The 26,134-nt window shown below is 38.1% G+C and overlaps 1 protein-coding gene across 3 annotated transcripts in view; it reads right to left on the bottom strand.

Annotated features, from left to right (window-relative positions):
• Positions 1–126: 126 nt before the first annotated feature.
• bcar3 (BCAR3 adaptor protein, NSP family member) overlaps positions 127–26,134 on the bottom strand; it is a 52,602-nt gene continuing 26,594 nt past the window's right edge. For 2 of the 3 annotated variants that reach the window (XM_058783781.1, XM_058783782.1), the window contains exons 4-12: positions 10,733–10,861; positions 7,721–8,160; positions 6,577–6,677; positions 5,358–6,079; positions 2,601–2,716; positions 2,244–2,415; positions 2,022–2,133; positions 1,737–1,943; positions 127–977 (exon numbers count right to left, since the gene is read on the bottom strand). In XM_058783781.1, the coding sequence (XP_058639764.1) occupies positions 802–977; positions 1,737–1,943; positions 2,022–2,133; positions 2,244–2,415; positions 2,601–2,716; positions 5,358–6,079; positions 6,577–6,677; positions 7,721–8,160; positions 10,733–10,861 (2,175 nt within the window). In that variant the 3' untranslated portion in view covers positions 127–801. Of the gene's footprint in view, positions 978–1,736; positions 1,944–2,021; positions 2,134–2,243; positions 2,416–2,600; positions 2,717–5,357; positions 6,080–6,576; positions 6,678–7,720; positions 8,161–10,732; positions 10,862–20,027; positions 20,397–26,134 lie in introns of those variants that run through there. The other variant, XM_058783783.1, reaches the window with a different exon arrangement.

The raw sequence follows: 26,134 nt of genomic DNA, 5'->3' as shown, positions 1-26,134 counted from the left end.
TTAAAATAGAAATCTTTAAATTAAAAAATGATGCTACATTTAATCAATTTAACACATGCTTGCTGAATTAAAAAAATTGTACTGATCTTTATACAGTATATATTACACACATCATGAAAAACTGTGTAACAATTAAAAAGCTTTTATTAGATATTTATTCAATATTTGCATAATATTTCACTTATTCGTGACTATTTACAGGTCAATAATACTTAATACAATATATTACACAAACTAACCTTCACATGCGTACACTAGTGATGATTATGTACATCTTTTTCCATGTGGGCTTTTTAAACATATCAACACTGCTTTGACCAATGGGCTTCATGATATTTCTAAGTGTACAAACTTTACTACCGTGTGTTCCTTCATAGAGCTGCAAATTTGTCTTGAAGGTGTAGTCCATCTCAGTCGTCTCTTATCCATAACTTCATGTGTCAAATGATTGAGCACATCCATACACCTCTCATGAAGTGTTCGCTCTGCCTCCAACGTTATATGTATTTCATAGGGTGGATGATATATTAGAAATTAGAAATATTCTACGTACCCTTCCTTCCTTTTCTTGAAGACAAAACTGGTACCTGCTCATTTCATAAGTGTGGAGCACAGCACGCCTCTGGAAGATGCATATGGAACAAAGTAGCTCTCCATAGACAAGTGCCATTTCTGCTCATGAATGGCTTCCTGAAGCTCACATTCTGGTAGAGAACATCCTTTTTCAGATGCAGATGACCTGTGACCTGACTCCACAGAGAGGTTTAGAGAGTCTAATATGTATATAAAGTGTCTGGTTTTTCAGAGTTCTGTGTGTTTGACTGGAGGCTCTAGTTTTCTGGACAGGGCCGTAAGGATGAGTTTGAATTTGTCGTATCGCTCTGTCTGGTCCACAGCCGCCCCCCTACTGCCCCAGAGCAGACGCAACTGGAAATCAGTCCTCAAGATCTCCAGCATGTCGTCATTAGGTTGGAATCCTGGAGAGAGGGTCAAAGGTTATTAAAGAATGATTTTTCAATTCATTGTCATTAATGCAATGGATATCAGGAAATAAAAATGAAAAATTTTTATGGTACTTATTATTTAGGGTTAATATTAACAATTATTTATTAATAATTACTATTGCTCATTGTTAATTTGTTTATACTTTAGCTAATGTTAAATTACACTGTTAAAAACGTGTTAGTACTTTGTTTCAATATCTCAATATTAGTTCTTTCTTTCTTGTTTATCTTGTAAAAATGTAATTGTTTTACAATAAACCAGTTGGTAATTATACTGATTTAAGTCTCACAAACCTTAAGTACTTATCACTTTAGTAGTTGCTTAATTGTGAGTCAGACGTGACTAAAGTAATGATTGTTCAGTAGATGAATCATGTTAATTTAGTAACTGCTCTAAAGGATTTTTTTAGACTGTTTGAGTCTTTTGAGAGATTATTTTACAGAACTAGCTCATAAGAGTCTAAGATTCATGAAGCAGTCTACACTAGTCATGCTGTGTGCTTGTTTTGGTACCCAGGCCTTTTACCTTTTAACTTTCTGAGGCAAGCCATGATTTAAATGCAAATTTTCTTCTGGATTTTATGACCATGGCCCGAACAGCATTATTCCAAATCAGTTTCAATCCAATGGCATATGAAAATTCTATTACATTAATGTGTTTGGCTCACCAGTTCCCTTAAGTTAAAGCACCATGTTACTCCTGAAATAACTGTTGTAATGTCCTTGTCTTACCCTGGAGGATCCGCTGTGCATTGCAGGTGTACGTGTCCGCATTGCGTGCAATAGCACGAGCTCCTTCCAGGTGCCGGAACATGATTTCGCAGCCTTGGTCGTTGTTCTCCCACACGTCCATACCTTCAAAGGTGACCGCAGGCCTCTCCATCAAGGTGAGCAGCGGCATTAGCAGCGGAACACTGGCATTGCTCAGTGGGATTTCAGCTAGAAAGACAAGAGCCAGAACTTGACTAAAGGTGGCCTGTGAAGGGCATTTAATGTGTTTTAGTGTAAGAAACTCACCACTTCCTTCATAGAGTCCTTTGTAGAATGGTTTCAAAGATTTCTCATAAATAATGGCAGTCTGTGTGTATTTTCTTCGCAAGCTAGTCCACGTATGATCCAGTCTAGTAATCTGTTTATACAAGAAAGATCACACAGATTAAAGCCTGTTTCTGTTGACCACACACTAAGGGGGGAAAAAGTCTCAAGTGCAAGTGGCAGCTAGAAGGGGCTGTTGGGTACCTGAGGCATGTCCAGTGCTTTCATTACGGAGGAAAAGGCATAAAGATCTCCCATGGAGTCTTTCAGCTCCAGAGCTACCAGAATGATCCGGTTTAGGGTGGCTGCTCTCTCCTCCAGACTTCCTGTACACCCCAGGATATCCACAGCAACTCCAATCGCCATAGTGTTATGCCTGTTTAAGACGAACCAGTCATGCATGTTAAATGTGTGGCCTACATGACATTGAATGCTGCAAAAAAAAACTCAGTTTCGTTAGTTTATCATATACAACGGTTGATATTCTCTGAAAGACTTGTCCGCCCTTATGAGTCATGAGAAATCTGCTTAATATGTCATGTGTTGACAGCATCTGTTTACCTTTCCATGAGGTCCCGCCTCAGCTGTCTCCCATGAGGAAGGGTCACCAGCTCCAGCCCAGAGGTCACACCCATTTGACCTTTCACCTCCTCAGAAACATTTAGTATCCTAGCAACCTGTAGCATGTACACACAGCATTTGCATCAAAGGAATTAACATCCTGAATAGAAAAGTATTGCACAGAAGCTTAAAGCTAAATTTGGGCTATGGATGGGTCGACTGTTTTTGTCCATAATATTGGTCCTGTGACTGACATAATCAGCCAGCTTAAAATTTAATTCACACATACACAGACAAACAATCTGGAGCCGCTTTCAAAAGCAGAAAGACGTGGAGAAGTGGATAGTCACATGTATAAGAGGCTTTTTGGGTCATTTTTAATTGGATTCATCTACATTTAGCCCCTGCTGTGTGGCACAACTGTGGTCTTGTCCTCTAGTTGGCTGAAAGAACCAGTCTCCAACCTGAAGAACAGGCTGACTCACATAATGAGCCTGTAATTACAGACCTGTTGGTCATGATTGTATTCAGTAAGTGGGTGTGGATGTCTGTCCCTAATTCTGTTTTCATCTGTCTTGATTTTCTCCTTTGTTGTTGAGTGCTTAGTTTTACTTTTTGTTTCCTTCCTATTTTTTTAAATCGAAAGCTATCAGGTATACAATCTGTGATGGATAAGCTGTGTTTTATCATACTATCTTATAGAAACTCTCTTAAGATTTTCATAATCAGTATTAGCTTTTGTAATGTGTGACTGCACAATACTGTTAAAATTGGAGTCTGTAATATTTTTTTAAAGGTGCCATAGAATGGAAAACTGTATTTACCTTGGCATAGTTGAATAATAAGAGTTCTGTACATGGAAATGACATACTGTGAGCCTCAAACACCATTATTTCTTCCTTCTTATGTAAATCTCGTGAATAAAAAAAGACCACTGATAAATAGGCAAATCAGAACATAACACCGACTGTGACGTAACAGTCGGGATCTCAAATAGTTACGCCCCCAACATTTGCATATACCCGCCCATGTTTTAGGCCAGCCGGACCTACACAGCCGAATCATCAGAAGTTCTGCAGGTATTGTGAAGAAACAAGCGAGGACAACAGCGAAAATGGCAGATCGTGGAAATAAATGTTATGTTCCAGGCTGTGCAGGGATGGGTTGGTATCTGTATTCAGAAAGGCACGGAAAGCAAATAACGCGTTCTAATAAAATAATGCAAGCAACTAAAGGGTCATGGTTAGATGCTAGCGGTAGTGTGTTACATTGCAGTACATAAAATTTCACTGACCACATAAACAGAGTAAAGAGAGATGACTGAGGATGATGGCGAATGATTTACAGATCCTGAGCACCACTGACAAGCATCTGATTTTGTAAAATGTGTGGTAAGTACTGCTGCTCCATAGTATAAACAGAATTTGTGCGATCGCGAATCTCGAAAGTAAAAGTAAAAAGCGATCGTGCATTTGAAAGCAGTTTCAGTGCCCCGCATATTAATAGCGGCTCCCTGATGCCCGCATTTTATAAACAGTATAATTACCCAACGATATAACTGCAAGAGAAAGTATTGAAATATATATTTTCGTCCCTAGCCAATCAGAGCAGAGCCGCACTATGAAACAGCCAATCAGAGCAGAGCTCAACATTATTATTCATGACCGTTCCAAATAAGCCAATAACAGACCGTTTCATTCTAGGGAGAAATCCTAGGGTTGTAAATGGACATGTAAAACTGTTTCTGGAGAATTTTTGCCCTTACCTAAGCCACATACCTTCTGTGTAGATATCAGAAAACAATTTAAAATATTGTATCAATGCATTCTATGGCACCTTTAAAGGAATGCATACTTTTATTCAGTGAGGGTGCATTAATTGATCAAAGTGACTAAACATAATTATGCTGTTTTTATGGAAATTATAATGAACTTTCGGTAACACTTTACTTGAAGGGGTGTGCATAAGACTGACATGACACCTTCATAATCATGACATGACACTGTCATTAAGTGTCATTTGCTCAGTTATGTCATTTTTAATTCAAAGATGACATTATTTGACCTAACCCTACCCTTACCCCTAACCCTAGCCCATAACATCTCAATGTCATCACTGCATTAACTGAGCGCATGACACTTAATGACAGTCATAAACATGCATAAAAACTCTTCAAATTCATGACATCATGTCATGATTACAAAGGTGTCATGTTTTGTGCACACCCCTTCAAGTAAAGTGTAACCGAACTTTCTATTGATTATGTAATTGTATCACATTTTCCACAAAAACATTTTTTCACACATTTTAAAATAGTTGTTTTAAATTGTAATATTTCACAATATTACTGTTTTTACTGTATTTTTGATCAAACTAATGCAGCCTTGGTGAGCACTGACAGAATAGACTTCTTTCAAAAACTTTGAAAAAATCTTACAGACTCCAAAGTTTGTATACACTTAATTCATAATTATTCTAATTAAGGTTTAAAATTACCTGTTAAATTTGTGCATTTAAGCTACATTACCAGTAATAGTTATTTGGAAGGTACAGTTTATTTAATCCATTAAGTTTCACGAACTATACAGTTAATTTAGCACATTTGTAGAGATTTATATTAATGTATCATCAACAAACATAAATTAACAATGAGTAATGGCATATTTAAAAATTAACATGAACCTAATGCATGTTGATAAATTGAAAATAATAAATATTAATTTTATGTTGACTTCAAAGGCTCGTAATTAATATTACCTGACAGTCTGCTTGGAGGATGTGTTTGGCGATGGTCTTTGGATCCTGACTGACGAGCAGCTCTTTGGCTTTCTTCAGCACTGTCATCTCCAGTGGCTTGTTCTCCACTGGTAGAAGCCGGAAGCAGATGTCACCAGGTTTGAACGCTGATTCGGTTTCAAACACAGGTCTTTTGACCTGTACTTTATCCACATTCTCCTCATTGTCTTCCTCACTGTCGTTGTCTAGGGCCTCAATGGCATTATGATAGGAGCTACGGTCAAGTTTAACGCTACTATCACATCTCCTTAACTCCTCCTCAGTCCTTAGCCTCTCCACATAGCCATTAGCTTGTGAGCTAGTCATCAACTTTTCCCAATCAGCAGGGCTGCATGGACTCAGTTCACAGTAGCTTAGTTCTGGACTCGATGAGCTGCCCGACTGCTGCTGTTGCTGGGCTGAAGGTCGCTGTTTGTGGGGCTTTACTGGAGGGACTGGTGGGGAGAGAATCTTCAGGCCAGGGGTGCAGGATACTCTCATAGAGGGAACCTTGCTGGGTTTAGGGGGCGGTTTGGGACACAGCTGGCTGTCGGATCCACGAATAGCCTCGCCAGGCTGGGTGTCAAAGGCCATTCTGCGTGGCACTGTGGGGCTCAGAGCTGGCTCACTTCCTGTGCGGAAAACTGGGGATTTGGGGCACGGCTGGTGCTCCATATGCTGAACCTGAGCCTGGGGCCTACAGCCTGAAAGCAAAGGCATACAATCAGCTTTTTATTCATTAAAGTAGAAAATATGTTGTAGATGGACATGGTAAGAAGGAAGTTAAATTCAAAGCTGCAAAGTTGCTTTTTTTCTGCATTCTGCACGGTAAAGCAGATTCAGCGCTCTGGATTCTGACACGGACAGCAGAGCTGCGTTTTTCGCATAACCATATTTATTCCACTGACACGGGCATAAATTATCTCTATCCCCGCTTTCATTCTTCTCCACAGAGCTTCTTCAACAAAACATTTTATTTTGCATTTCAATCTCACGTCTCATTTCACACATTTAACGTTCAGTAATCCAAAGTGAATTTCAAAGGCGGAAATGTCAGCTTGACTTTGAGAACCACTTTCTCTTTGGCACAAAGTGAATGTGAGAAAGATGGCTGGTTTTCAGGGCTGTCAGATGCGTGTATCACTGGAGGGTTGGAGGTGTGACGGGGTATCAGTGAGGATGAGAGCTGACAGGCACTCACCGATAGGGAGAAAGCTCTCCGACTGATGGGTCTTCAGTGGCCGTCTCCTCTCCTGAACGTGGTTTAGACATGCTGGTTGACTTCCACACTTATCTTTGTTGCTGTGAAGGAGAAAGACAGGCCATTTAGTTTGTTCTCTAAAAGTCTTTTGGACTATGACATGAAGTTTACACCCCTTTAAACTGAGTTCATTTCAAAGCTGAGTGGCATGAATTTTTAAAAGTACAAATTCAGTGCAATCTCTCAGTTAATGTTAGGCAACCTGCACAGTTATTTTAATACCATTTTTAAATTGCTAAGTTAATAAGCTATTTTGACACATTGTTTCGAAAAGTTAGACTCCCATGTGCTGAATCTGCACAAATAAGTAAAACTTTCACTTATTTTATGTTTACTGATGTTAAAAATCTCTGTATATTATTGTGGAGCTTTCACATCATGGGACTGAATAATTGAACATAAATAATACACATTTAAACAATATTCAAAAGTAAAAGTTGCTTTCTTCCTAATTCGCTAGCTTGAAAAATGCCTTATTTACTTCCTCCTGGGGTCCTAATGAGAAAACCTGTCAAGGATTTCCAAAAGATTGCAGTTAAGAAAGAGTTTGTGAGTTACACCACCAAGACCCAATAAGTATTGACAGTGTTATATAGGTTTTACTGTATAAGCTTGAGGATAATATGCAAATTCATGACTAGTCACTTTTCAAAGTAGACCTCAATTGTATTACTAGTCTTGTTTATTTTGATGCTTATTTTCTATTTCAGAGTTCAAGATGGACAGTCAAACCACAGATGAATGTCCTTTTGCTTCAAATTGCTTAAAAAGATTGAATCATGTGAGCTAAATCTCTGTGATTTACTGTCTAGCCAAGTGTTGGAAATATGAAAGGAAAGGAATTATTGGCCTCTCTTTTTGGGGGCAGCTAAATTGCATGGATTACAAATTACATGAAAAAAGGCTAAATACAGATTCTGAAAAAGCTGTTTGAGAACTAGAATCTGTCATTAGTAATTTGTCAATCCTTTAACGGGTAAAACAATTAATCTCTCTTATTTTCTCAAATATATCATTAAAACGCCTTCTAGAGTATTTCTTCTTGGCAATGCATAATAGTGTCATAGGATAGTCTTTCTCTCACCTGAGGAGATTCCCACGGCTGAGGGTGTGATCCTGGGTGTGTCCGTTCATGATATTCAGACTCAACCGTTTGGAAGTCAGGCTCTTTCTCTCGGAGTATCCCGCCTCTGCACGTATGGATCCAACTCCATATTTTTCCTCCAGGCATCTCAGAGGCAGAGCTCTGTTGATTGGCTGAAAGATAATCGCTCCGACAACCTCAGATACCGGCTCACGGTTGCCTACGTAGTATCGCACCAATGCAGGGACGCTGTCAAATCCCTCCTTTTCAAACAGGTACTGAACACGTGAGTAGGCCTCGTTCATGGCTACCACGCGTTTGTTGATTTTGAAGTGTTGAGGGGTGTTCTTCCACTGGCAGGTCAGAACGTAGTTTCCCGGGCTGGACAGCGAATCTCGGATCAGAAAGTCTCCATCTCTCTGAACCAGGTTTTCAGCCACCTTAAATTCAAACATACACACAATTTTTGTTGTTTTTGTAGTCACTGTTTTTTTTTTTGTCTTTCATATATATTTTCCTTCCTCCTTAGTTCTAAGAGTATTGCATGTTAGATTGTGGCCTAGATGTGCATGAAGTTGTGGTGCTCATGCAGGAGCTCAAACAGTGGAGGAAACATTTTGAAGCTAGTATGGCTTTGTACTAATGATATTCTTTCTGATCAGATTATGTACACATCCTCAGCAAACATTACCAAACTACTTTTATGACAGTGATTCATGGCATGACCTAGATATTACTTTCTTTTGTGGATCACTAGTGCATTCAACCAGTTTAGAATGATGGACTACCTCGCCAAACTGAATGTTAGGTTTCTGGTAGCTGTTCAGAATATTAATGAGTCTGAATGTTCAGAAAAATCAGCCTAGAATAATATGGGGGTTATATGTCATTGTTTTGTATTACTTCTCACTATGTGCTCATGAATAGATCAAACATTAATAAATCTGTTAGCATGTGTGTTTGGAGCTGTGGGGCGGCAGTGGCACCCGGAAAAGGGTCATTACGTGTGATTAGAATCTCTAAGTGTTTATGACTATTTTCATGAAGCTGTGCTAAACAGCTATTCTCATGACTTTCTTATAGTATAAAACAGAAGCTAAAAAGATTAGCGTTTTGTGTTTGTCCAAATATGCATAGTTTCACAGGTTGCTGCCTGTCTTGTCATCTGTTATTAATAAGTATTCGTCTTTTAGCTTTTTTTTTTTCAGTGACAAACAAAACACAGACGGGCATTTACAGGAAACACTTTTGAAATCAAGCACAGGTCATTTCACACCACTGGTCATAAAGAGATGCATGCCAAATCGGTAAATGCCTGTCTTTCCTGTTTCCTTGTCTGTAGTTTGTTTGATTAACTTGAGCCGAGCAGGTCAGACTCGTCCAGCTGAAAGACTCATGGGTAAACACGAGCTGTAGTGCAGCACACATGCTGTCAGGGGTTTTGTGATAATCACAGGGTGTGTAGTGATCCAAGGACCACACAAAAGAATCAGACTAACTGCTGATTAACAATCAGTCCTTACAGATATGCAATTTAAGGGCACCTTTTTATGCATTGTGATGGCAGTGGGAGTTTGTCTTACTCATGAACCCGATGATCTATATTCTAAGGTCATTCATAAGGTGTGTTGAGCCATGATGAATAAGTTTGTTCTTTCTGACTATATTTGTGGTGTAAGCAGTAGCCAGACTCTGGATGCTGGTAGTTCTGCTCATATGATGCCGTTAAATAAATACACCTCTGGTCAAATAGCAGTCATGATTCATCACTGTATTAACCACTCTTGCTCTGTTGCAATTGTTGATGGATGAGTTGTCAGGTTCAGGGGCATATCCTGCAAAGGAGCATGGGAAAGAGGAACCAGGGTACATGCTTTTCATAAGAGCGGATCTGTAGCTGTCAGCACTGTGATGTTTGCCATGATGAGAAACTGTTGATGGCTGTTTTTGAATGAAGCTTGGTGTTAATGAACCCTCCAGAATATAGTGGTTAAGCACTATGAATTGTATTGCTAGTCTGAGTTTTGCTGTTTGATAAGCATTCAGTCCAGACTCCACATTTAGTGTTTTGTTTCAGTGAAATGTTTTGTTTTCCTTGATCATAGATGTGAAAGTGACTTTTCTTGTTCTGGACAGGTTTGGCGCCTGTAACCAGTTCAGAACAAGTATTGATCAACCATTAAATAGGTTCTTAAATACACCATAGCTCTTGGGCCCTGCAAAACAAATACTTGCCACATCTATATGCTTTTTTTTTTCTTATTATTTCTAGCATCTAATCAGCAATATGCACTTTCACATAGCCAGGCAAGTAAAATTGCATATAAAAGGAACATTTTAGAACACTAGACACTGTATTTATAGGTTATTTTGCACAACGTGCCTATATGTAAATGTAATGTTAATTAAAATATATAATGTATACGTTTCATCATTTTTGACTATTGTGTTTGAAGTATTAGGACACTGTAGCTTATGAATCATCATAATACTATAGTATTTTGTAGTAACTTGTAGTACCTTGTAAAAAACATGGTAGATGTAGTATCAGAGAACCATGGCACTAATCTCCTACATCAGTCTATCTTGATACTTCCATGGTACTTTTTGTAAATTGAACAAGTTAGCAATAAGAACATCTAATGCAAGTCATATCCTCAGTGTTTTTTCTTCCCTTAATCAACTATTACTGGCCAGATCTCTAGCTGAAGCAAACATGGCCACATGTCTTTAATTCATTATCTTTTATACAAAGAAATTGAATGTTTGAGTGCCAGATACAGGCATGACTTCACTTTCACAAAAGAAGAAAACAGCTATGCTTTGACAGCAGAAAGGCGTCTACTCTCTGCAAGATTCAACTTCAGAACAATATTGCAGACACGTGGTAACCATACACATATATATTAAATCACAGAAACAGTCACTCAACACAAATCCTCTATAATCCAAACATTATCCCATAACGATCACCCACCCCTCTCCCTCTTCCAATGCCCAGAAAAGTTGTACCTGTCTAGGGATGGCTCCATGATACCAGGCATGGCTCCTTGGTTCCTCACTGCTCAGTTTCAGTTCTTCCTCTAGTTCTCTCCGAAGCTTCTCCGGTGGTCCATCCATGATGTACTTGTCCCTCGAAAACTGCACATAGATGGGCACAGAAGAGTACGTTAGAGCCATAGTGGCCCTAGATAGTATGTTAGTCTCTTTGATTGAAGTATATGTGTATCAGTCTTTTATTAGTCTCCTCTCTTTTTCTATTCCCCTCCCTTCTTTTTGCCCTGTGACTCAGTATCTGACTGGCTGATGGATCCCGTGCTTCCTGTGCTGATCTGTTTACTGTGACGCATAAGTCCCTCCCTCTTCCTGTCTGTCTCCGCCTCCTTAAGCTGCGGGGCAAGCCGTACCTTTACCTGCACACACGCCCCACTGCTCTGATTCATCATGGACTTTTATGGTTTGTTAGAAAAATGCATGTCACCATAGAGGGTTGTGGATTTCACAATTGAGGAATTTAAGAATAGTTCTTTTCAATAAGCTGCTTAAAAGAAATGCTTGAATTAGTCATTTTCTATGAAACATGGGCTTTGATTAGTTTGTACTACTACCATAAATCAAGTTTGTAATATACTTGATAAAGCTCAGTTTGTTATCTTTCCCAGCTAGATTGTGTTTCATAGGCTTGCTTTCAGTGTCTTTCAGCGTCATGTGAGCAGATTATCAGTGAAATAGAATTTAAAAACAAATGGCACAAATAGCACTTTATACTCTCATGTGTTTCAACACTGATCCCTATCCAACAACTGAAATGTTGACAGATTATGCAATTTTAATTCTCGCAATATCCTCCATGTCTTAACAGCATATACCATTGTTGTTTATCAACAAAGTAGGAGTTGTAATAATGCTCTTCTGTGGCCAAATGAAACTGGTTATGTTTGGAATGGTATACAGTACTATTGCACTGCACATGTAATATGTTATCAATGAGAAAAGCTGTATTAATTAAATGTATAAGAAATTATTCTTTGATAGTTTATGAAACCTAATGCATTAATGTTAACAAATTCTTTTAAGATATTATAATTTGCTTGCCGTACACATACTGCTCAAACAGTATGAATAGTAAAGACCTAGTAGTAGTAGTGGTACAGGGTTTGGGGAAGTGCAGCATGTGAGAGAAATCTGTTATAATCAAAGAATTCTGGGGGGAAAAGTTTCATGCTTTCCCCAAAAATATTAAGCAGCACAACTGTTTTCATCATTGACGATAATGTTTCTTAAGCACCAACTCGACATAAAACTAATAATATATTAGTTAATATACTAATAATATAGTAGTAAACAATATTACTGTTTACTTATTTTTTTAATCAAATAAATGCATGCTTGGTGAGCATAAGAAGACTTCTTTCAAAAACATGTCAAAATCTTACAGATGTCAAACGTTTTCTCAATCATAAACCTTATATTTTCCTGAATTTGTGATTTTTATTAATATTTCTATGAGGCTGTGGGCTTAAGCACTTTGTGGTGTGCCTAACAACTCTCTTTCTCCTATCATGGATTACTATCATGGTTTATTGCTTTATCGGCCATGAAAGTTTGAACTGCATGCTGGGCAAAAAAAAGAGGCTGTTACATATTTTAGACAGGGGATTAAGAGAATAATCTTGTGTTTCCTTCTTTTTGGTTAAGTGCTTGGAATGTCAGCTATGTGTGGTACCCAACCTCAGAGACCTAAAGTGGTACCTTTGTGCTCTAGCTGGTAGTTGTACGCAGTGGGTACTCAAGCACGGCACTGCAGCATGACCCCAAGCTAAATCTGTGCGTGAGGGGAAAATTCCCAGCAGGACTCCTCATTTCAACTTTGTAGTTGTGGTCTATTGAGTAATATGTCAAATGAAACTGACGTAAGGGCAAAGGAAATTGGAATTGATGAGTGACTGACTCTGTATGTGTGTGTGTGTGTGCATGTGTGTGTGTGTGGGCGCTCAGTAGTGGAAACTTCAACTGATACGACACTGTTTGATTTAGTTAAGTCAGCTGCATCGCACACTGGCCAAAGAGCCAGTGATGCTGTTGTGTATTTTTATTAACAAGTCCCATTTTAGTGTGTCACTGTAGCTTTGTACATTGAAATAGCTTTTATGGCTTGATGATTAAGAGTGTTGGGTTTTCTTAAAACTGCCAAGACATCTGAGTATGGCTGAGAGCCATGCTGATGTACAATGACATCAATAATCATATCAAGTGATCTCATAAAGACAATGTGCTGTCTAATGGAAACTAGAACCTGGTGCCTATGGACTACTGAGGACTCTTGTACTAATGTGCAGTGTTTATAATATTACTTCTATAATAAATCTAAGATATTTATCAAGGCACATGTTATTGTGTAAAACCATTTAAAGTACAATAAAAATCTGTGTAGCATGTGAAAATGCCATTTTAATTATATAAAAACCGACTGTACGTTTCATGTTTTTCTAGGACTGACAGTAGCACATGAGCTACATCAGATTTCTGTGATGTTGAGAAGACGCTTAGCTGTCAGTTTCTCTCTCTCTCTCTATGTCCACTGACCCACAGCCCAAGCAGTGTCTGTCAAGCATGTCAGGCAGTTATTAGGATCTTACTGACCACAATCTGTCACTGTGGTCCACCACAAACCACTGCACACAAGCCTGGCAATGCTGGACATCTTTAAATCTGACAAAGACACTTTAGTCCCTATATAGCAAAAAACTGCTTTTTCAAAGCACCCAAAAAAAACTACACATCCCACAGGGATGAAACCATATGCAATCGATTGGGTGTTCTCCATTTAATAAAATAGCAACAATCATTCTAAATTATTTAATTGATATCAAGGTTTAAAATAGCCCTTTGGCTTGGCCATATTCAAATGATGTTCTTAATTTTTCAGTTATGTGAACTATGTAAACAGATTCACTAGTATTTATTTCTGAATAATTTTAGGGGTGTTGTTAGGCACAATGTGAAGCAAAATACTTGAAAATAAAAAGGCACTCTGCAAAAAAATGAATAAATGATTTTAAATTGTTAGTTTATAAACATTTATTTATTATTTATTTTATGGTGGTTTCAAACACTTTGCTTTACTACTTTATAGAACATTTGACCCTAAGTGGATAGCCAGCAGTTGATTGCTGGGAGAGATATAAATTCTGCCATAAGATCTCTTAATTCTAGCCTCTGAGTTACTGATTTGTGTTGGGAAAGCATCTCACACAAACATATGGCAGAGTCGTATCACTTCCTTTTTTGAGCAGCTAGTGGATAATCCTGGCCGATTTATCCTCATGTCAGCTGTCACTGATCATTCAATAGCTTTAAAACCGCAAAATGTTTTCAGAGGACTCCATCTGAAGGGCACTTTTTAGATGGTCAGGTATTATGATTACTTGAAAGGCTGTAACAAACCCTCTGAATTAAGGAGTGGTGCATTTCTTTGAAAGCAAACTATAAAAGCAGTTCTGGGCTTATTAAAGTGAATTTATTCAAGTCATGCCACGCAATGGACAGTTTTTCCCTTTATATGGAGAAGCTTCTAAGATCCTTACTATGTATAGAGACGAACAAACCCAGGCCAGAGCGAGGACTGAAATACACACTGATGCCTCTGGTATTGTAGTGAGGGACGGGCGTCACACCCTCTCCATTTAGACAACAGCGAGCCAAGCCAACACCCCCGCAAGCCACAAATTACAGTCACCAGACGACACATACTTTTACCCTGGCTGGGAAAATCATCCCAAAGCACTTGTTTGTGCTTAGTGTCTTCAACTGTATTACACAATACAATGACTAAAACAACCGACCAAAATAGAACTTTTAGTAAAAACATATGAGCACGAGACTGTATTCTGGTTGTGCGGAATGCGAATATTTTTTGGACCTGATGTTCACGTTTTAGGTTTTATGACTGCTTTGTGATTGCATGCCAGCTGAGGTGGTGTTTATCTGGCATGGCCATTGCATTCAATCTGCGCTACAACATCGTGGATCCATTTAGAGGTGCACTGAGGCCGTAAATGTTTAAAAATAGCCAAAGCTCAATTGCTTGAGCAGCTCGATAGCAGCATGACGAATAATCTCTCCATCGAGCAGCGGTGTAGACATATTTGTACATCAAATCAATCACCTCTACTTTTAGTTGTAGCCATTTATATATTGCCATTTTTATCTTTGCCCATCTGAGGGGCTGATTGCTAAGGTTCTTTTTAAATAGTGGCGTGTATTTTGAATGTGAAGCATTTGAATATATTGAATTAAGGTTCAAAGGTCTGAAGAGCACAGGTTAGCTATCGACAGAAGAATGGACTGCATAATGATGATATACGAAACACTTTGCAGTATTAATAAGAGTCATTCTCTGTAGTAGTTCGTGAGACATCAGAAGCATGGCTGAGTGACTAAGCGCACATTAGATCATATTGGCACACGTCAGAACTGATTGTTCTCATGGCTTTTCTGGTCAAAGATGATGTGCTCAAAGGCTGAATTTGATCTGGAAAGCTGCTTTTGGATAATGATTATGGATGAGATGACATTCCCCTGTTGATTCTTGAACGTCTAATCCTCTTTAGTTTACTCCACAAGTGGCCGTTCAGCAGCTTAGCAAGTGAACATTTTAAAAATCCATGTTTGATCTGGAAATTGTGCAGATTATGGCAAAGTGCATGACTGTAGATGGAGATCAATTTCATGAGTTTGAATGAGATTGACTTCTTCGTCGTTGTGATGGAAACCCGCAGGACGGCTAATCCGATGGTACATGTAGATAGTTAGTCATACTTGTACTAATGATTAGAGATTTGAACACCATTTGTGCTACAGACATGAGTAATACCTTTAATGTTGCAGCTTGTAGAGAACTAATTCTTTTCTAAGTGATCTGACTTACAATAGCTGGACGATAAAAGAGGAAAAAATTACGCCGCCCTACGAGACCTTAGTAAAAGAGGTATCTTAGTCATACCTAGATTAAAAAAATAAAATAAAATAAAAAACATTAAAGAGACTAGCAGCCACTCAGAACATCCTAGCAGCCTTATAGCGATGTGCAAAAAATAACTTTGAAGACCTTGGCTTCAACTATCCTCACATCATGGTGGCGACTTTGCATGGATAAGCATCACTCATATTAACATATAAAATGTAACAATTTAGTTTTTTCCTGCTGTTTCCTGTGGGGGCTTGAAGGATGGAGACCCCCTGTCTCAACCCTGTAGGTTGAGATTCCCAAAGGGTTCAGTGGGTAATTAGCGGCCTCTTATGTGCAGGACAATCGACCTGGTCTGGGCTTTGGTGTTGGGTCACACCCTTCCTGAACCAGAGTAAACAAAGAGGGCCATCAAAGTGTCCCATCAGCCTCTGACTCAGACTTTAAACACTGGACCTCTTCCTCTCTTATCTCACCCCCATCACATTGTCCATTTAGATGGTCCCTGGGGTGTCTGCCATCGTCATGTATTGCTGGACAGGGCAGGACAAATCTTAGCTGAAAGAACAGACCATCAGTGTCTGGGGATGTGACAGATGCTCATGAAAGATTTATGGTCCTTTTAAATTTATTTAAAATACACATTTTTGGTGCAATTTAGGTATGTCAATTTGTAAGTGTATTTTTTGCTGTTCTATTCTCACACCAATTTTTTCTTTTTATGTTTTATTTTTCTATAAACATATACATGTTTGTATATATCATTAATTATTATTTGTTAGTTTATTATATTTGTTAAAGTATTATACTGATATCTAACTGAATTTTTGTTTTATTTTTTCCTATTATTATAAAAAAAAACACTTCACAATACTTACTTCACAATATATATCAGTATTCAATACTATCAATATACAAATTTATATATATATATATATATATATATATATATATATATATATATATATATAAATTTGTATATGTATTGAAAATACATATATATATATATATATATATATATATATATATATGTATGTATTTTTCTAATTTGGTTGTTTTTATAAATGTATAATTTTTTTTAAATTATGTATTCAGTTGTCATAAAATGTCAGTACTTCGATATATTGACTTTTCTCTCCATTCTTACTGTATAATAATCTAGTCAAATTGTATCATACATTGTGTGGATTGAGAGGGCATCTTAGTCTCATGAAAAAAATAAAAATCCAGATTCTCTCTCTCTTGCTCTCCCTCTCATTTAATCACATTTTCTCCATTTCAATCTATGATCCCCCAGCCCCCTCATTCCATTCCAGTTCTGTCCCAATCAGTGTGGCCCAGCCCTGGCTTTGTAAGGAGGGCAGAAGGGGAGATTAGGGCCTGGGGCAGCTATGCTGGATCACTTTGAACATGGCCTCTTTTTAATATTTCCTCAAGCGTGCTCAAATTGTTGTATAGCAAACGAGAGAAGAAGGGGAAAAGTAGGGGACACGCTTGTCCCGGGGACTCAAAATTGCTGGAAGCCATCCTGTTGGAAAGGAAAGCCTTGAGCCTGGAGAATGCCTTGAAGTCCTATGGATTGCTTGAGGAAGGTAGAATTACAGAAGATAAAACTGACTAAAAACAAAACTTTTTTTCCCGAGTTCTCAAATTATACAGCATTTCCTCTTGAACGCCGTTGAAATGTAGATAAAAGATTTTGAAAGTCAAAATTATTGTTCAAGTTCATGCTCTGATTTTGAATGATTCAGTGCACATTATTGCAAGAAAAAATTAACTGTAATTTTTCATCAAAATGTAATAGCTTGCTCTGACTCTGAAATGTCTTTCCTGTTCAGCTGTTTCAGGAGCGTGGTTGTCCTCCACAGCTGACTGCTCTCATTCAGGTTTGGCTGTTCTGGTATGTATTGCCACTTTTCAATGCATAAAATCTTTTATTTTTTTACAGTGCAGGAGTAGTTGCTTGGTCACTCTGCCAGTTGCTGAACACTTGAAGTGCTTTCTGGAATAATGTTTTTATTCCCTGATCCAAAAACATATTCTTTTATCACAGACAGTAGGTGAAACTTTTGGTGTAGACTGAAGGGACTGTGCCAGGCTGTGTCAGCACCTCTCCAGCAGCCTGTCAATCAGACAGCCTTCCCGCTGTCCCACTGCTCTGCTGAGCTTTTATTTCTGCCACAGCCATGATACTTCTGCTGTGTTACACTGTCAGTGTGTGGGGGAACCTCTGCTGCATGTCCAGTGTGTGTGGGAAGTGTTAGAGAAAAGGACACATGATTCCTTTCAGTTAATTTCAATGAACCAATTTGTTTGGGTGTTTAAAAATGATTCACTGATTCGTTTTAGCCATCACACAGGATCCGGACTTTAACACAGAAACAGCTAGACAGCACCAAGAATGAAACCAAATACAGGGATCTCAAGACACTGTTCGGAGTTAGACTACTTTTAACTTGATGCCATCTTAAAAACGCCAGTGGCGAGACACTCGAAAAATAAATGCCATAAAGTTTTAGTCCCAAACAGACACTAAATCATTGAAACGAACCGACTCAGAAGAACGATTTATCCGACATTCATTAGAGTCCATGTCTGTCAGGTGTAAATATATGTCTCTGCCAAACGAGTAAGCCTGTTTATTTAAGGCAGACTTGTCACGGTTTGAGTTTCAAGCTTCTGCAGGGTGGAAGACATTCACAGCTGTACCGTACAGTACACGCCACCCTCCTTCCCACAGCTGCCCCTCACACTGACCAAAATAAAGCCCTCAAGTTGTTTTCACCACTGAGAAATTTACTTAGAAGTCACTCGCTGCCAGATGAAGCTTTCTATGACTGAAGCCGTTCTGTGACAAACGTCCTCTCAAAAGAAAGAATTCATACAGGAGGCACCAACACTGCCCTCTCTGTCCCTCTAACGCCCATTGACCCCCAACACCATCGCAAAGACCGGAAGTCTCCATGACAACCTAGCGCTATTTTTAGAAACAAGCCCAAAAAATGTGGACCAGACCCGAATGTTTTCAACAGACGTTCAAGCCCTGAGAGCGAGGATCCGATGAGTTGGCCGCCCAGACGTGAGAAATAACAAACATGCTGCTATTTCTGGCCAATTCAGCCTTAGAATTCGAAAATATAGACTGTTCTGATAAACAAGCCAGGAATCTCATCAGTGTTGGTGCAGTTTGCATTTATGCAACTGGCAGACACTTTTATTCGAAGCAACTTGCATTGAATTGGATGCTATGCATCTTTTCAGTTCATGCACTCCCTGGGAATTGAACCCATGACCTTGGCGTTGCTAGTGCCATGCTCTGGTGTTTGAACTAAAGGAATACTGTTGAATTTCTGTTTCCAAATATGCTCTGCTTTATTGTGTTCTAGGCTTTGATGGACCATAGCTCAGTAGTTCATGCGCCCTCAGAAAGAAAGAACCGATTAGCCACACCTGTGGAGACTCACAGAAATACTTCAGACCACTCCGAAATTTTAATGCATTTCATTCTGTTGGCCAAAACCCCCTGTAGTCTCTGTGTAATGTAAGTCTTTGAACATTCTTGCTATTAATAATCCATACATTTTGAATAGTTGTATGACCCGCTGGCTGATGGTTTCCTTCCCACATCGGTTCCATATAAAACTGTAACAGCCTCATGCAGGGCAACCAATTTTATATCACCCATAAATTCACTCAACTCGACCTGAGCAGCTCTCTGTCCTTATCACGACACATTAGATGAGTGAATAGAGCTGCACGTGTTCACACTTACGACCCATTTGCAAGCCACAGAGATAAAAGATTTCAGTCAATACTGGTTAAATGGTTTTGAAGACAACAAGGAGGAGGGTGTGCAGCTAAACCATTACAAGTGAATGGGCAGAAACACACATACACACTTGTAAGTGAGCGTGTGCCTGATGCCTTCACTTACTATAATGAAACAAAGCCATATATCTAAAGAACCCAGACCAAAGACTGCCACAATAAAACTACACATGGACCTGCTTTTTATGGCATCTCTCTATCAATCTTTTCTTTTCTGACACATTTTTTGTTGCCTTTCTAAAAATTTCTCTGCTTTTTAAAATAATCTTTCTGTAATGCTACAGATCTATTTATTTATAGTATTTTACCCTTTATATTAAAATTTTACTGCTAACCAACATAAATTGTTACATAATTATGTAAATTAACAGTAAAGAGCTGTTAAAATATAAAGAGTAAAATATTCTAAATATATATAAATATAATAAATATTACACGTGAATTAGATGCTACTAAAACGCATAAATTGACATGTAAATTTATACAGATGTTTAACAAGCTTTCACTCACCTTGGCTCCAATAACGGAGCTCTTCTGATAGAAGCAGCACAAAGCTGCCGTGATGGTCCTTAAAATATTGCATCTCTCCGACATCTCTCTTGTTTCTGTGGCACTCATCAGTGGAAATACTCTTACACGCTTTAATCTCCAAAACTCAGTGCTTTATACCTCCGGTGAACAGGAGCATGTTAGCTGCCCAGCGACTCTCTGTGAACTCTCTCAGCGCGAGTGTGAGAGTGTGTGTGTGTGTGTGTGTGTGTGTGTGTGCGTGCATGTGTTTGTGCGCTCAGCAGTGCATATGCTGCTCCATGCTGTTGCTCTCACCCCCGGGCAGCCCATGTAAGGAGCCGTGCTAAACTCCATGTGATATGACTTTCCAGCCAATCAGAGTTCATCCATCTGCATGAGCGCCACACAGCCAGCCTCTAAACCAACCCCCCTTTCCTCAAAACCTCTAACAGCTTGTCAGAAAATAGATGAGGATGGAACGGGATAGAAAGATGTATTTAGATTAGGGCTTCAAATTTCTGAAGTTTTCTCTTAGAAATTCCAATTTCAAAGCTTTTTTCTTTAGGTATATGCTAATTAGTGATTGAGCGAAGATTATATTTAGCCATTTTGAGATTTTTAGTCACTAACTGGCCAATTAACAGAAGCTGGTGAAGGGAGTAAATATTATGTTTTGAGTTCTGAGATATGTAGCTGCATTCCATTGGCCATTCAAAAATCCATTTCGACTGACCAATGATGCTAATATAATGAATCATATTCATGTATAATTTCTAAGTGCAGTCCGCACACTTTTTCTGATCTTCTGCACTAATTTTAGGGAAAGGTTTGTGATTTAAGCATGATAAAACGTGTTAAATTGAGTGGACGTACTACCTCCTTATTTGTAGCTAAATGCATAATCAAATTAACCAAAATACTATATTTAACAAACAAATACTTGATTTTACAGAAATCTGCAGCACTGCATATGCTCAAATTCCATGTGGGCCTGGTTATCAGGGTTTAAAAATATGAAAATTATCACTTGATGCCAAAACAGAGTAAAGAACAATGCTGACACACATTGCAAGTAAATGAGAACATGCTGAGAGACAATCTGATATCAAGCGGTTCAGTGACATGAAAAAAACTTTGCTTATCACTAATGACATTTGAAATTAATCTTTTTAGACAAGTGAGAGCATTTCCTGTGGAGGACTTTCAGGAACAGTTTTCCAGGCAGATGAGGAGAGTGGTGATACTGTGTGACAGGTCTGCACTGAAGGACCAGGACTGTGTCTTTTAGTATCATCACAACATCACTCTAAAATCCAGCGGGGTTTCATTAACAGCAGGGGGTTAATATAAAAGAGCATTCTCCCAGCAGGCAGGCCTCTCTTCCCCAGCTGGGACTGTCCTGACCCTGAGAAGAGAGCCCGGTTGAGCCTGAAGGGTCCCAGACGGCCAAATTCACTCATTTTTCCCACTGGGGTTTAAATAACAAGACTACTCTGTCTCTTAGTCACACGCAAACAGCACTTAGTGTTATTGTGGCTAGTTGGATAACTAGAGGGGCGTTTGTTGGGGGCCTAACAGGGGCTTTCTCTTGATTAGCCTATTTGTTAACAGCATTACGAGTTCTGTCATTTTCAGGGAAAGGAACCCCCACTCCACAGAAAAGGCTAAGAGAGCATTTGGAAACCAGTAAGTTTAGAAGACAGAAGAGAATTCATGTTTTCCAGACCATTTCACCGGACTGAATAAGAGCTCACAGTGTGTTTGTGAGGTGAGTCTGTGTGTGTGTGTTGACTGCACCTTTGAATATTGTGTGGCTATTTAGTGAAAGGACCTTTCAAAAATGATTTCATAATATCAGCATTTTTGTGGGGTCTGCACACAAAAGTCCATTAGTGAAAATGCTTCTTTGCATTTTTTTTTGTATAATTTTTATTATTATTATTATTATTTTATTTGCACAGCAGTTTGAGTAAAAAAAAAAAAAAATTTAATTAACAAATTAACATGATTATCTCTTCTTTGACAGCAATAATTGAGCTGCATGAATTCCTCAAGTTTGTGTAAAAATGTTCGCCAGCATGAACTGAGAATGATCCAAAGAGCATTTTGTGCTTTATAGTGGAAGCAGGAACATCTGACCATCTGTGCAAAGAGTTCACATGATCAGTGACGCTAATTTTGTTATTGGATCAGCGACACATAAATATGAAATATTTCTTCACTATTGTTTTGAACCTGGACTTTTAAACCTTGTTGTATATCTTTTTTTAAATAACCAACAAAATGAAGTGGAAAATTTCTCTGTTCATCATTAAAGAGGGAAAACAGTAAAGTGTGCTGTTTGTCCTACATAATCCAGAGCCATTTTTGGATGCAAAGAGTTGGATGTCTATCAACAGATTTGTTATGTTTCTCCCAGATTGCTCTTAAGAGGTAAACAAAGACATTATGGCTGGCTGGCACACCCTCGGACCAACGCTGGAATGTTCTCCCTGAGAGTGGGCTCCTAAACTACCTAATTATGCTCAATAAAATTACCATGGTCCTGCGAGCAAATCTGCCTTTCCACAGTCTGCTAAATAAAGCAGCCAGCGTGATGTTTTTGTACATAAGAGCAAAAAAAAACCTTTTAAATACATGTCTGACTTCACTTCAAGAGAGCATAGTTCAAAGGGTAAAGTGCTTGCATGTGACCGTTTCTAGCTGAATAGCATATGTGTATTTTAAGACACAGTAGGGTGAATAAGGGTAATCTGGGAAACCTTTTATTCCATCTTGCTCTTTTTTTTTTCTGAGCATGCAAAAAATGCAGATGAGAAAATTAGATTTACAATTCGAAAGCATAAAATATTACAAAATGTAATATGAGCAAGTCCTTTTTCTAAGGTGCATAAAGTCTGAGAGTTGATTATTATAAGTTATTTTTGTTTTCTTGTTGAGATTTCATTATAATTTGCTTTATTTTTCTATAATGTTATAATATTTTTATTATTACATATTTTAATATTAATTTCATTATTATATACTACATAAACTGTGATTGGAAACTTTTTCACTCAAATCAGTAGACGTGCTGTTTCAAAGGATTTCACTTTTTATAAATTCTGATGTGAAATGTGAATGAAAACTTGCTGTAATTTATTAGGTAGTTTCACAGTGCTGCAGTGCACATACATGAACACTAGGGGGTGTTGTGCCTCTGTAATGCGTGCAAGTAGTAATAATAATCAACTCGAGCTTGAGTGGCTCATAGTGGCTTCCTCATAGTTCTCCAATTCACACTAATGTTATGTAAACCTCTAGATGCACAGATGATCTTCCTTTTGTTTAGTTTGGCACCTGAGTGATATGAAAATTCATCTCTGTTGCAATATGTAATACAATGTTCATTCACCTTTTGCTTTGACTCACTAATGTTTGGTTTTATCAGTCTTGCTCCAAGTTTACAGTCATGTAAAGATCAAGAAATTCTCCACCCTAAGGCCATGAATGTGATCAACGATCTTCATCACCAGTCAAGTTATGCCTGTGGACAAGATTTTAGTAATAGAGTGCTCCCTGAGGTAAAGCTCTAAAAATACTACTTTTAATAGCACTGCATTAAGATCTGGAACACATGCCAAAACATTCAATAATAATAACTGGAGGCTTTAATGCAGGGAATGTGCCACATGCTATTTCTTTCATTTCGATTTAATGAAAACTCTGGATAGCTGACAATGCATTTATCGGGTTATATAAAAGTAAAACAATAAGTCATAGCATTCGTTAGGGTTAATCTGCTGAGTTGTTTACATAGTTACTTTAGTAACACTTTATATTACCTCTGTTAAATATTACATATAACGCTTAATCAGTCATTAATGTATAAATAGAAATTTATGTGTATTTACAGTTGAATTCTTTCAAGAATTATATGTTTGTAAATGAACAATATCGTGCTATGTAATAATGAGTTACTGATTACACCTTTAGCACTTTCTTCAGTGCAGACTGACCTAAAGTTCCTGCCTACTTTCATGGCCATTACTCTATTCTTTGTTTATCTATCTACAGAATATGAAATATCAAGTAATGGTGATATGATTTTATCTAACAACATGAGTGGGTGTGTCAGTCTCTTCCATCAGGTCTTCATGCTTCCTGTCTCTCTCATCTTCTGAGAGACAGAAGCCCTTTGAGCTGTTCGTATTGGGTCAGTCTATGTTCTCTGTTCAAAACCGGGCTTTCTGTGCTTCTGTCTCTAGCTGCTGTATGCGTTCAGAGGGGCTGCAGGCCGGACTAAGGAGGTCTTTCTGTGGGTTCGCAGGGCAGCAGATCCCACAGAGGGAACAGTGCCTCATTGTTCCTGTAAAGCTCTTTCATGACTGCTTAGCAGCTTACTGAGCAACAGTGTGTGTGTTCACCATCAGGCCATCAAGAACAGAAAGATATGTGTGGGAGAAAGCAGGAAATAAATATGTTATTAAATATTAAAAATATATTAAAAGATAATAAAAAGTACAACAAAGTTGTAGTAACTAGTCAAACATCTGAGATTACAAGAATAAAGTCATAATGGAAGTCATCATATTTTGAGAAATATTTTGTGAATAAAGAAATCTCATATTGCTACAGTATTGTGATTGACTTTTTTTTACATTTTGACATTTTACTCAAAATATTATGACTGTTACTACAACTTTATTCTGCTAATCTTCGATATTTATGTATTTATATATTTTTATTTAAGCTCTAAAATGCTTTCATATGTAACCATATGGTTCTTGGAGATTATAAAAAAGTTCTTGATAGTACATTCTAAACTCTTCAGATTAGATCACTTTTCAGTTCAGCCCATCCAAATTTTGAATAGTTGTATATATCTTTCTTAAAAAGTGCAACATGAAAATTAGTGTTAACATGCCAATGAGACCAACATGTCATGTAATTTATAGTAGGCTAAATTAAATGTGGCACTGATGTTTCGTTTCCATCCATGAATCACAACAAGAAGTCCGTGATTCATGCATCATATCCGCCGATCACAGATTTGATTCCCACCCTTTAAAAAATTATATTTTTAAACATCAAGTCACCCAAACAATTTCCACCCTCCAGATCCTCTTTGATGATAATAGCTCCAATTTCTTCAATCTCTGCTTCACACGCAAGGAGAGAGACAGAGAAGAATAAAGGCTTGATGTTGTATAAAAAATGTTTTTAAAAAAATCATATCATTCGTGCTTGATATTAAATATAGATAGATGACTTGCCCCAAGTTGTGTGGCTAAGGTTTTGTCCTGGGGTTACAGATGTTGACTCATTCAACCCCAAAACATGATGGAAAGCACCACCTAATCTGATATCATCTGAAAACAAACAGTTTTTACTAACAATGCTAAAACCAGGGTCATCTGACTTCAGGAAGTGATATCAGTGCATGAGGTCTTGGAAGTTCATTATCCCATATTTTTGATGGCTGGCTTCCTGTTAACTTTGAAGAAAACATCCCTTAGCTAACAGGTCGTCAAAAAAATAGGCCAAGGCTGTAAAACCAGCACAACTGAACTGAAAACTAGCCAGTCAAATGTTGAAATAAATTAAATCGAATGGAAGTGTGGCGCTTTTAAATTGATTATTCATTACAGACCTTGTGTATAGATGGTGTATTTAATGTAATGTGAACAAACTAGCTGTAAGAGACAGGAGTATCATTTTCAGGTCCTTTTTTGAAGGAAAGACGCACCGTATTCTCATCGTTTCATGGCTGAATAATCAACATCAGGTCACAGTTTGAGAGGAAAGTATACTTTATATAAAACTAAGTATAGTGTCTGCCCTAATTATACTGTCTGTAGATGATGAGAACTGTATTGATAATTATAGCAGCATAATCTCAATATAGATTATATTAAATGAGTTACTGTTTTAGACGATAAACCCCATCTGTTGTTTTCTGACTGACGGATTGAACTTGTGCACAGATCTGCATGGGAGCCTTCTGTTACTGAGAGAGATCAGAGATCGCAGGTTCTGTTGAGACACTAGACATGTACAGACCCAGGTGTTTGATAAACATGACGCTGGAAACTCAACACCACTTGAAGAGGGCAAGTTGAGGTCCT

This window comes from Onychostoma macrolepis, chromosome 08, assembly GCF_012432095.1.
Source record: "Onychostoma macrolepis isolate SWU-2019 chromosome 08, ASM1243209v1, whole genome shotgun sequence".
Taxonomy (NCBI): domain Eukaryota; kingdom Metazoa; phylum Chordata; class Actinopteri; order Cypriniformes; family Cyprinidae; genus Onychostoma; species Onychostoma macrolepis.
The sequence above is the reverse complement of the archived record's forward strand: the minus strand, read 5'-3'. Positions and strand labels throughout refer to the sequence as shown.